The 12636-nt window shown below is 40.7% G+C and overlaps 1 protein-coding gene across 8 annotated transcripts in view; it reads right to left on the reverse strand.

Moving 5' to 3' along the window:
• Positions 1-12636, reverse strand: part of LOC102046099 (poly(rC)-binding protein 3-like) — a 67642-nt gene that overhangs the window by 37627 nt on the left and 17379 nt on the right. For all 8 annotated transcript variants that reach the window (XM_055703959.1, XM_055703958.1, XM_055703957.1 and 5 more), the window contains exons 3-6: positions 11885-11908; positions 11758-11790; positions 9075-9191; positions 3638-3769 (exon numbers count right to left, since the gene is read on the reverse strand). In XM_055703959.1, coding sequence (XP_055559934.1) covers positions 3638-3769; positions 9075-9191; positions 11758-11790; positions 11885-11908 — 306 coding nt within the window. The remainder of the gene's footprint in view (positions 1-3637; positions 3770-9074; positions 9192-11757; positions 11791-11884; positions 11909-12636) is intronic.

Here is a 12636-nt window from a genome sequence, read left to right on the forward strand (position 1 = left end):
AATGCTGACTAAAAACCAAAAAAGCTGAAATGAAGTACTTTTCAATAATAAAAAAAAAAAGAGAAAGGAAAAAAATACTGAAAACTGAAGAACATCTGCTAATGAAACATGTTGCAGATAAATGGCTCTTTAATCTACTGACGGCTGACTCGTGTCTCTGGATGAAATTTTGGGCTGGCTTATGCTCTGGAATATCTCAGGATGGTACAGAAGCACTTCTAAATTGTAATTAGTGTTGATTAAATATATGCACATCATCAACTTTTAGCTCATTAATGAACCCAAGGAGGTAAATGAGCAAGTTTTGTGGGGTTTTTTTGGTTGTGGTTTTTTTTTTTTTTTAATTTGATCTTGGCACTAGTGTATCTTAGCTAACTGAAAAAAACCCATACCCAAAGAAAGAACAAAATACATGAGGTCAAAACAGTCCCTAGCATTATTTCACAAACATCCTGGAAGACCTGCTCAATCAACAGAGAAAAACCCAGGCATTTCACATTGAGTTATCATTTTCACTTATTACAAACAAAATATATTCCTGACTGTTATTGCAATGCAATAGTCTGGGCTTTTTTTTTTAAAAAAAAGTATTTTCAGTAACCATTGACTTTGTGTCAGTCAGCAAGGAGTTAATTTGTTTTCTTGCTAGTTACATACAAAGTGTTATTCTTCTTTCCAAAGACTGATTAAATTACTGATTGCGTTTTCTGTTCAGTAGCGCTGTTTAAGGCCAGAATATCAATTCCTTGCTCTATAATAGGCTTTGGAATTTTGCCATCATTTGATCAATCAGTCATGCTTTGCTTTGGTTTTTTTTGTAATCTTATCTTGAAAACAGTACTGCAACCCTACATGTTGTTCCTTAGCATATGACTGAACACAAAAGACCATCCCTTGTGCAATTGACGCTCAGTGTGTTGTGTGATGATGAAATTAGACCGTATCTCAAGATGGATGCTCCTTTTTTTTTTCTTTTGATCATATTTGCTGTTTAATGTACAGTTCTGGGTATCTGTACATCTAGAACAAAATACTCTGCCAAATAATGCAGTCATTTATGCATTTGCTTCCAGTGCTTCCAGTGTTGCTTTTTGTTTATTTTTTGACTTTGCTCATATGCCAGCAACAAAAAATCAAGTAATGTTTTGTCCATTACCTTTATGCTTAAGAAAGTGTGCAGTGTGACTTCTTGCTTATCAGCCTTATCAAAACACCTATTTGGCCAAACACTATCCTTTTACTTCTTTGTACTAGATTAATAGGTGATGCTTATGAAACTGCTCACCAGAACAATCACTTCAGTGATTTAATGTATGCAGACCAACAGACCCATCTCACCTTTAAAAACCTATGTCCTAAACCCACTCACTCCGTGCTTTAGATGAGGTTACCAATATTTAAAATGAAATCCAAAGTATTAGCAGCTGTAAAACCTAGAGCTAAGCACTCACCAGCACACGCTTCACACTCATGCCTGCTCCTATTTTAACACAACTAAGAAATCAGCTGGATTCCCGCTGCCTGACAGTTCTCCTGGACACCTAACAGATCTGGAGGACCATGAGAAATCACGTCTCGTGGCTGAGGTTGCCTCCGAATGTGTGCTCTGACAGTAGCTTTGCCTTCTCCAGTGGCAACACTTTAGCCTGGCTTCCCCTGCTGCCTGCCAGGGTGAGTGTGCAGCTGCTTGGCAGGCTTTCTGGCTGACCCAGACACCAACTGCTGCAAACACCAACAGTTCATTGGCTGTCCAGCCTCTGAGACAGAAATGTGCCCTGCATCAGGCAAACTGAGCACCTTCCTTCCACCCAGCAATGCACTTCAACACACAAGTATCTTCTCCCACCTATATAAAGTTCTCTGACAAAGCTTTTTTGGGATTAAAGAAAAAAAAAAGAGAAGGTTCCCCTATGACCCTAGCATCTGCACAGAAATATTGTTTTCTTCCCCTTAGCATCAACAAGTGACTCCTTTCTGCCACATGTCAAAAGCTGGTTTGACAATAAGGACTGCTGACAGGCACAGCTCCCAGACTCTGATAAAAAAAATAAAGTAACAGCATTCCAAGAAAAAAAGAATCCAATTTGTAATTGCCTTTTATTTGTAGGTCTCAGGAAGCACAGAGACCCCTTCAAACGGCAGGGCTCTGAAATGTTCTGCGAGTTTACAGCAGACAACCTATGTATGTTTTCATGAACACAGTTTACAAAGCAAGAGGCACGTGGAGGAGCAACATGTTGTTTGCTTGGCAACAAAACCTCTGAAACAGCTTTTGGCAGCTGTTGGCTATTGGAAGCAGCATGCGCTGCTATTACGTCCCTGTATGCAAAGGACAGAAAAGACCCTTTCAGTAGTGGCCAAATCCTGAAAGGTGAAGATAAGCTTTGAGAAGGAACTTTGTTAAAAAAAAATCCTGGGACAATAAAATTTGAATCCCAATGAAATAATTTGGAAGAACTTGAAAATCAACTGGAATCACACCCCTAACTGTCCTCTATGATCACCTTTCCTTCCAAGGCTACCATAAACTAACATTTCATAGCAAATACTGGACATACTATTTTGATCAAAGCATTTTCCACTCCTTCCTGACATTTGATCAAATTTTCTTTGACAGAAAAATATCTGGTAACATTTTTTACATTTGAAATGACACTTGAAAGCTCAATAAAGCCTACTGTCTTGGATTTACATTTTAGATAAAAAAGGGAAGTTTCAGTTTGGTAGAGCCTGTCAAAAGCTTTTGTTTTGACAGTCAAATATAAAAATGGATCAGCATATTATTTTGATATTCAACACCTCATTCTGTGTTGGAATAAAAACAAATTTAGGAGTACTGTCACTTTCTCCAGAACAAAAATCCATTTTTCTGAAATGTCCTATTCAGATTTTCTCCACGTAACCATGTAGGTACCTAATTTTCTTGCCTGACTGATTAGAAACGCTGGATCCTGGGCTTGGCATGTGCTATGTTGTTGCAGTCATACATGGAAGAATTAAAACTGGCACCATGTGATAATTTTTTGCATTTTTTGGTTAGAGGAAAAAGTGGCTGCTAGCACAGCACATTGAATGAACACCTTCAGATACAGTCTGGATTAAAAAAAAATATGTTTGGAATACATGAAATCAGGTCACCTGTGGCACAGTGAGATTAGGGAGAAACAGGAAAGGAGCACGAAAATCAAATACCTATACAAAGTAGATCAAGTGTTTGACCTACTAACCTGGACTCCCCAGTGCTACTTGGGCCTTTCCCTGGCTGCAAGGGTGGTAACTGCTATGGGAATGGCTGCAGCACTCCGGCCTGGGATCACCTGAGTATTGCTGGGGAGGGGGCTGCGCCCAAAGAGAAACCTGAAGAGCCATTTTCTGTCATTAAACTGTTGTTTGCTAAATTGTGCATCAAAGACCAACACATTGTAAAGCTCTTTTTTTATTTCACACGTGGTCTTCAGCTTTGAGGAAAATACAAGGGTGCAGCTGTGCTGGAGCCCTGCTCCCCCCAGGGCAAGGCTTTTCACTCAGCACATGCTCATGTTCATGCAATGAGCAAAGTGCAGTGGATGATGCTGGCAAGGCATGCTGTGGTAGAACTGAGCTAGCCTGTGTCCCCAGCAGACATCCCAAGACTTACCTCCCTGATTTCTTTGATTTTGGAACCTCCTTTTCCTATAAGGGATCCACACTGACTTGCCGGGACGACGAGCCGCAGTGTTACAGGTGGTTTGCTTGTCACCGTGCTGTTTGTCATTGAAGCGTTTATGTCCTGCAATCACAACGTCAGTGAGAGTTAGCAGAGGATTTGTCATTCCTGGTAAGCACTGAAGGTCTCAGAGCAAATGCCCAGGCTGTTCGCGGAGACCTGGGGAGCATGCAACCAGTCGTAGTTTGTTTCTGTTGCAGGAAAGCTGCTGGCTCTGCCGGTGGTGCACCATAAGCACGAGCCGCACAAGCGGCTTGTGCCAGAGGAACCCTTTTGCTGTCTGGCATTGCAGGTCTGTGCTGCAGGACCAGAGGACAGTCTCTAAGGCAAGACTTGGAGGAGGAGGTGGTATCTCAGATTAGATCAGCTGAAGCAGATGGAAAAGGCAGAGGCTTTTGAGTTCACAGGCCACCAAATCCTGATTTGGATTCTTTTCCACCATCTCAATGAGAAACATTTCCACCATACATGTCTTTACATTTCATGCAACGCCTTGTCAGATTTGATACAGAGAAAAACGGTTAAGAAGGGAATGACAAAAGAATCTATAAATAATCTAAAGCAAAGAAAATCAGATTATTTTGATAAATAGTTTGCTGCACCCCAGGTTTAAGTCCTCTTTTGTAGCAGATCCATAAGTATTTGTAGTGCTACATAATTTCTAATATTTTTTCCCATCACAGCTATGTATAACCGGAGTACAAAGAGCTCAGCAGAACAGCAATTACCTGTATCCAGATAACGTAACCTATATCCATGTATCTCATTATCCAACGAGACTACACTATATGGTCTCATGAGCATTTCAATATACTACTTGTTGCAAGGTGTACATTGTTTTAAATGTATTTTGTTTGTTCAAAATCTTCTAGGCAAGAGAAAACAATCCCTCTAAAGTCTTCATCATGAAGGAAAAGATAAAGTATATCCTCCCACTGATCGATGGGATGCTGTTGAGAGCACTTAGAATCACAAAAAAAGCCACGAGCTGCATGGCACTTGTCCAACAACTTAGGAGAATCTCAGTATGGTTTGCTAACACTAGCTGTGTGCTGAAAAGACCATCTCATCAATCAGTGAGGTGCCATGGCACAGATATTACACCCTTCACAGAAACTCTATCCGAAAGATTAGGACAGAAAACATGCATTTCATATTCATCCAACTCATTTATGATGCAACAAGAGTTCCAGTAGACAGAACTGATAGCATTCCCTACATTCTTGCTTATGAAGACTACCACTTGTTAAAAAAAAGAAAGAAAAAAAAAAAAAAAAAAAGCAGCCTGTACTGCGTGATCGGGACCCCAAAATAAAAAATAAAAAAAAAAGAAAAGAAAAAGTACTTCAAAGAACTCTGCACACCTCATTGAACCAGTGTGGAAGCTCACTGAACCAGCACTGATTCCTATAGCACCTCCACATTTGTGACGGCAGCATTCTGTCCAATAAATGGCTTGGTGTGACCTTGCTCAGCTTAAAAGGAAGAAAAAAGTCTTGAACAGAATGAGGTATTGCTGCATGCCACAAGACAGCTATCAAATCATTCCTCTGCCAGCCAGTAACGCACATTTTGTTTAGTGCCCCTGTCAGTGAGGGATTGCAATCCAAAATAAAGCAAGCACGATAACAGAATTTTGCAGCACCCAAGTATCTGAAATAAATCCCAAGTCATGCTGATTTTTCAGCTGAAAGATGCCAGCTCACTACATCACGTTTGTGTCAGGTGGAGGCACAGGATCATCCAGATGCAGGTAAACAACCCTCTTCAGCTACACAGCACCACCCTGATAATGTCTCCCATTTCCCTATGTGGCCTGGCCTCAAAGCCTTCACTGCACTTACTGTCTTCAAAAGCACTTCACAAAAATTGAAAGCTGCTATTCTCTTTATTTTTCTCCTCGTCATTTAAAAAGAGTGAAACCTAAACATGCAGGCTTAGCAGTATGGAGTGCATAAAGGAATCAGTCCACCTTAAAAACATAACAAAAGAGAAATGAGCAGAAAAAAATCCCCTCCAGAGCTGCAGGTTCCCAGGTAGGGCTGGCTGGAGACTTTTGTCTTTCAAACTGGGAGATTCCCATTTCTTTAACCTTCAACTTTCTGTGGCACTGCATCCATTTCCTCAGGGCTCTGGCAGGCACGGGAGCCAGACCTTGCATGGCTTTCTGCCTGCTTGCCTGGGCTGCTCCTCAGCCAGGACAGGCTGACTGGGAGCCTGGAAGTGGTGTGGGAGAGCCAGCTCCCACTGTTGGAGCCCTGCGGCATCCCCAGCTCTTGGCATCCCAGAGTCACAGTGTCTAAGGCTTCCCAAGGCAAGCAAGCCTGGCAGCTCAGAAAAGCTCTACCAAGCTGCTGATGAAAAAAATCAAAATTCTTCTTTACTGGTTTTTAAATGAAATGTTAAACCTTCCAATTTTCACAGCAAGTATGAGGCTGTGAGGTGGGTCCTTACTTGTTAATGACCACCACAGGATTTACCATTAACAAGAGTTAATGTCTGTCAAAAAGAGATCTCAATTGCTTTTATCACCTTCCTTTTCTCTCCTCCTTCTTCCTAGAGCTGAGCAAATTCTTCATAAATGTTTGCAGATGAACAAGGATTCTGCCAAACTTTTTTTCATTTGTTTGGAGAAGGTCTGACCACTGAGCCCTGCCTGCTGGTTATTCCAGCGCTTAACTACCATGTGCTTCCAGTGGATTATGCAGACCTACACCCAAAGCTAGAGCTGCCCCACTCACCGGTGAACGTACAGCTGATTTCTTGGGTCTCAACCTCCAGTCTGGAAGTCACTGCTCTAAAATGTCCTCTCCTGCAATGTCAGTGGTCTGCCTGGGTTGGTGCCATTTTTTAATAACACTTTTTCCTTTACAGTGAATTTTAGTTGTTTATGTAATTACCTGCCTAGCCTGTAAATTCATCATCAGGCTGCTAGAAAATCAACTTTTATTAGGAAGGTTGTCAAAGCAGAGTGATATAAGGCTGCACAGAGCAACCACACAGAGAATACTCCTCCAGGTTTTTCCTTTTTTCTACCTATCTGACACATTTTGAGTTTTTTTTCTAACATTAGAAAAACATTCCAGGGCTCCCGTGTCTTCCTAGATCTGTTTATCCCCAGCTATACAGCTGTAGGGTTGAAATTAAGGATTCAAGGGCTTCATGTCGAATTGCTTCACGTGGGCATGCACAGCAAATACCAAAAAAAATCTCTCAAAGTAGCAGTCTCACACATGCATCTTTTTTGTTCTGTTTGAAGGTAGCTGGGCCAGGCACTGTCTGCTCTGGGATTTTCAATTTTTTAAATGACTGAAGAAATCTCCAACAAAAACACATGCATGAAAAATCACATTTGGCAGCTAGCTCATTTGTATTTTCTGAAACAGTACTTTATTTTGCCACCAAAGTGTTACAGTTACCTTATTTTATTGACAGGAATAACTATAGGAAACCTAACTGATTATGAGAGGCATATTTCTTTGCCATTGTTCTTTTAAATATATCAGAAGCCAATTTTATTAAAACTAAATACAGATATTTCAGAATATATAACCTCAGTACCGGATCTGCAGGGAGCACCAATAACCCTTTGCTAATACCCACATGAAGGGTCCAGACTAGCCACTAAAATCTACATGGGTAAATACGCCTAAAATCCAGTCAGATGGCAGCATTTCAGGTTTCTTTGCCTGTTACTAGCTACAGCACTTTCAAAGACTATGTCGTGTTGGGTGGTGGAGTGGGGATCTGATGATGTACAGCGTTCCATGTTTTTATGAGCAGCGCAGTGTTATTTCCACCGGGTACTTGTTTTGGTGGGAACTGGCAGGGATTCTCTCCGTTAATGATTCCCTCAGCATTTTTCAGGATAAGGCCCTAAGCAGAATGCTTTCTGTGTAGAGAGCAGAGAGACTGCTCTCTCCAGGTTTCCATGGACTGAAGGGTATGGTACCATACGTGACGCTGCCTCTTAGGCCACAAGAAACAGAGACTGGTACAAGATGAGTAAGAGATAAGGCTGAGAAAGAGATGACGAGGTGCTTTTAAAATTGGACTGGACAGAATGCGGTTCTGCAGGATTTAGCCTCAAAATCATTACCTCATTAATATTGGTAAGGGAAAAAAAAAAAAAGCATTCTTACAAAATGTACCACGCCACAACATTAAGGTACTTTATCAACATATTGAAAGATTGGAATATCTGGGAGGATATTCCAATATCCTCCTGGGAAAACAGGAAGATCTGAAAATCCATGAAGGATTGGAGAAATATAAATGGGATTAACATCTGCAGTATAAAAAAAAAGGGTCATTTGTCTAGGGGCTGCCAGGAATGTCTGTCCAAACCAAAGAGGCTCTCACTGAGAACACCTGAGCAGGAGCTAGGGACACCTGCCAGGCACAGCACAGCTGTGTGCAAAACACTACACTAGTAGGAAGTGGTAGGGATTTGTTAGCCTGATAACACCCCTCTAGTTCAACCACTGATGGAGAGAGACAGCCCCTTTCTCCTGCTTCAGGTGATTCAGTCTACCTGTCTGAAGGCTCTTCCTTTAGGAGAAGCTGAATCACCTTCTCTGTGTTGGTGGTCAATTTGCCTCTGTCTCTCCAGAGATAACACAAGAGATGTCTGGATTAGAAGTGTGATTTTCAAAAGTAGAGGGAGTTAAATCCTGTCCTGAGTGACCAAGGTTCATGTTCTGTAGTGTGCTGAACTATCTGTGAGGTTTCCCATTGAAGTGCTGACCATATCTAATAGTAGTTGGTCCATGAAACTTGGGGAGATCCCAGCGCTTTAGGAACATATCTGCACAGAACGCTTATTCTACAGTAAATCGAGCTCTTGCCTCACTTACTCTTAGTGTCTTTATTTTAATTAATTTTAAAAGCCAAGCTTTAAATATGGTAATTGGTAATTGGTAATCATATAGTTTGTTTTCAAAATAAAAATTTTCTAGTTAAATAAGTTATATATTCATTTTGACATACATAAAATTTACAACAATACCAAATGGAATCATAGAAAAACAAAGCTAAAAGTTAGGCAATTACTTGTTTCAAATCAAACCCGCTTTGGGACCAGAAATTTCCAAGACATTTTTCCTACCATTAGTGCACATTACTAAAAGCAATTGCTTTTCCCCGAAGCCTCCAAAAAGCAAAAGAAATGATCAAACAGCTTGTAAATTGACCCATTATTTTTCTTCAGTGTTACTGCCAAAAGCATTTATAAAAATACAAGCACTTTCACTGCTATTAAATAGAACATTAAACAAATCATATTTAACATTAAAGCAAACATGAGAAAATTCAAACAGTGTTTTTATTTCAACTTGAAGAAAGAAAAAAACATATTTTATTTGCTTACCTCTTCAAATTTTAGTGCAATCATAGAAAAAGCTTTAAAAATTGCATCTGTTGGGCCTGTTATTGTCACAATTCTCTCTGGACATGAGCCTTCTGAAATATTGATTCGAGCACCACTCTGTCAAAAAAAGAACACATATTTTACAAATTTATATCTCCCAGGGAGCAAACTAAGTAGGATTAGGTATATAGTTTGGGAAGGAGTATCTTGAGGCATCTAATTCCCTCCCCAACAATTGCACCCCCAACATCATATAATTTCAGTATAAACTGATCACACTCCAAAAATCCATCAAACTGCGGGAAGCTGGATTCTGTCTGAATAAATACTTATACAGCCACCTTCGCAGTATGCAAACAGCATCTCTGTAATTCAAAGCTGCAAATAATTGCGTAATCAAGTCTTCTCCCTTCCCTCTTGCAGGGTTAACTGTAAGTAGGACCAGAGCTGCAAAATTTCAGACAATGTTGTTGTCTCCAGGGAGCCCTGACATCTCCTAGGAAAGAGGCACCTCTCTGGTTTGGATACCCAAAGGCGGTGCTCGATCTGTCTAGCTGGGGCATTGCGTTGCACTGTGGAGAAGCTTTCTTATAGACGTGTCTCATGTGAAGGCAGTCAATTAATATGTACTGAACAACCCTTTAAAGGGGTAGCGGTAGGACAAGCAGCAGTAACGGTGTTATCTCCTTAAGGCAGGGAGCCCGCTGGAAGGAGTTAGAAAACTGTAAGACTTGGAGACAAGCCAGGCTGGCTCTCAGGGATACTTAGTCCCCTTCATGCCACTACGGCAGCACGAAGAAAACACCTCAACTAGATGCAAATATATTTAAGAGGATCTTAATGCAGATAATGATCAAATCCAGTTCAGGTAAGACCCACCCTACACTTCCCCTGAGGTTTCAAGCACAGAAATGTGTTAGGGCAGCCTAACAAGCCACTGAAGCCTCAACTCACTCACAAGCACTGACCTTCTTGAGGATCTGGGCTTGTAGAAAATGTGAGATAATCAGGGTTAATTTGGCCCTTTGCCTTCAGGGTTACCATGAACCAACCCATGTGTTGTGTGCCTGAGCCCTTATCCATGTGCATACTGCTGCTCAACAGTGAGATACCGTATTTCCCCAGTACAGAGCAAGACAGAGTTGCATTTCATTCCATAAAGATGGCATGCAACTTGCCACATCTGTCAGGGAAGTAAAAATAAAGTTGCATTTTGCTTTTAAAGAAGTACTGAAGAAGGCAGTCATTTAAAGGAGGACCAAATTACCATGTGGAGACACAGACTCTTAGTTCTGTGTTGATATAAAGATGCATATAATTTCTTTATTTTAAAAAAACAACCAAACAACTAAAGCCTCCTGTGACCACATGTACATGACAGTAGGTTTTCAGGACTACAGGAAGAACATTTGATGCGTATCTTGAAAAACTAACCAGGGCTCATAACTCTTCTCTAAGATGTTTAACTCAGAAGTCAGGAGCATTCTACAATGATGGTTTCCCTTTTGTGCATGCAGTTTATCTCCAAAGATATCTGCCCATAGTCATACTTAATAATTAAACTAAAAAGTGTTTAATCAACTGGCAGGATTACCTAGTATATTGGAAACATTTTTCTTGTATTCTTTTTAAAGTCTTAGTAAATGTACTTACGTGTGAAAACATGGGTGAAAGCTCTTAACAAAAAAGGTGCTCTGAACTCAGCCTGACAATGAACTCCCTATTGTGTATATTTAAAGGTGGATCTCAGCAATTTTCTTTCAAATACTTTGAGATTTCTCTGCCACAGACCTTCTATCAGCGTATAAAACAACAAAGCAGCTGACACAGTAATGTTCTGCAGATTTACCAGAACCAAACTGATCTTTCTTGAGGCATCCTCTATACAGTATGCACTCCTAAAATTTTAAAGAGTAGGATTTGTCTTTTGACTTATGCTTTTAGCACTGGCTTCAAAGAAGGAAAATTACATGGTAAGATGTGCTGCCTTGCTGGACAAGTGTGCGTCTGCCTTGCCTGAGCACAATCCTCTGAAGACAGTGCCGCTTGCTCTGCAGCAGGGAAAGAAGCCTGTGGACACTGGGGAAACTGAGGTTTACGCACTACCCTGTTTTAGTTAGCTATTTTGTGTTTGCAGCCTTTTCAAAGGATGTGAATAGCAGGCATGCAGGTCTACCCTGACCACATCCTACCCACAGCAGCAAAATGATGAAAAGTTAAGGTTTTGCCAAGACATAGCAGAGGGATACTTTGCGTTATCAAGCCTGGCTCCAGCTCTGCTGGAGCTTGTGTCTGCCCTCAAACACAAGCATCATTCTAATACTTGGTTTCAGATTTTGGAAACACTATCAGAGGCCAAGCCACATGCAGGACAGATGTTGGTATGCTAAATAAAGATACAGTGGTTTTAATGCAAAGAATCATGCTGGCTAAGCTGTTCCTGAGATAAGACAGCAGCAGGCCGATTGCCATGGGAATGGAAGACTCCAGACTGCTGTGGCGATAAGGAGGTTACATTAACAACAATGTTTAATTCAGGCCAGCACGCTTATATACAAATTGCAAAGAATGGTGATGTTAAAGTAACTGCCCACTTGATGGCAGTGTCGGTTTGCACACGCTGAATTTCCCCGTTCTCTGAACTGGAAAGAAAAGCAAGTGAAGACATCAAGGCTTGTCTTACCTCCTCCCTCATCTTCTTTACTGTCTCACCTTTCTGTTAAAGAAACAGAAAAAAAGTTAGCCTGGGCCGATGAAGTCAACTGATACACAATATTTTGACATGAAAATAGAGAAAGTAATTTCCTGACCTTTCCGATAATGCTTCCAACCTCCTGAAACAGAAAAAAAGAGACAGTGAATGATATGATTCGCTACAGAAAATAATTTGCTCTGCTCCTAAGCTATTTCACTATCACTTATTTCAAACCTGCGGTGTGAAGCAGAGCCCTCTTCCGTTGCTGCTGTATATAAATATACTGTGTTAGATACAGAGAGGCAGACTAAAAATGTGTCTTTGCAGCTTACTGATCATGCAAGAAAACTACCCTTAACAGAAACTGATTTTGTGGTTACAGATCAATCCTGCTACTATAAACACAGATAAACCCCGTATCAGGCAACGAAAAGTTCAAAAAGAATAGAACTGCACAACCTACTAGAGAAAATGGGATATAATACAAGCACCAAAATAATTGCTGATCTCTCTGAGGGAAGGCATTTACCCTCTTTACACCATGTAATAGCTAGAGCTGAATTTGCATGCTACCGAGTGTTATTGTGTAAACACCTGGTGGCCTGTCTTAATCTCCCTATTAAGCACTTACAGAACAATAACTGCTAATCACTTTTTAGGGATTTGGGAATTGCTATTTAGTTTCTACAATCTTCCATGAAGGGACAGAAAACACTTAGAAATGTGACTGTGAACATACAATAGGGGAACAATACAGCAGTTCTGGCAACATCCCAAGGGTTAAAAGCTTGGTGAATAAAATGAACAGGTAGCAAAAATGAAGGTAACTCTAAAATGAATAATCTGAATGCATTACAGAAATCACCC

This window comes from Falco cherrug, chromosome 3 (genome assembly GCF_023634085.1).
Source record: "Falco cherrug isolate bFalChe1 chromosome 3, bFalChe1.pri, whole genome shotgun sequence".
Classification (NCBI taxonomy): domain Eukaryota; kingdom Metazoa; phylum Chordata; class Aves; order Falconiformes; family Falconidae; genus Falco; species Falco cherrug.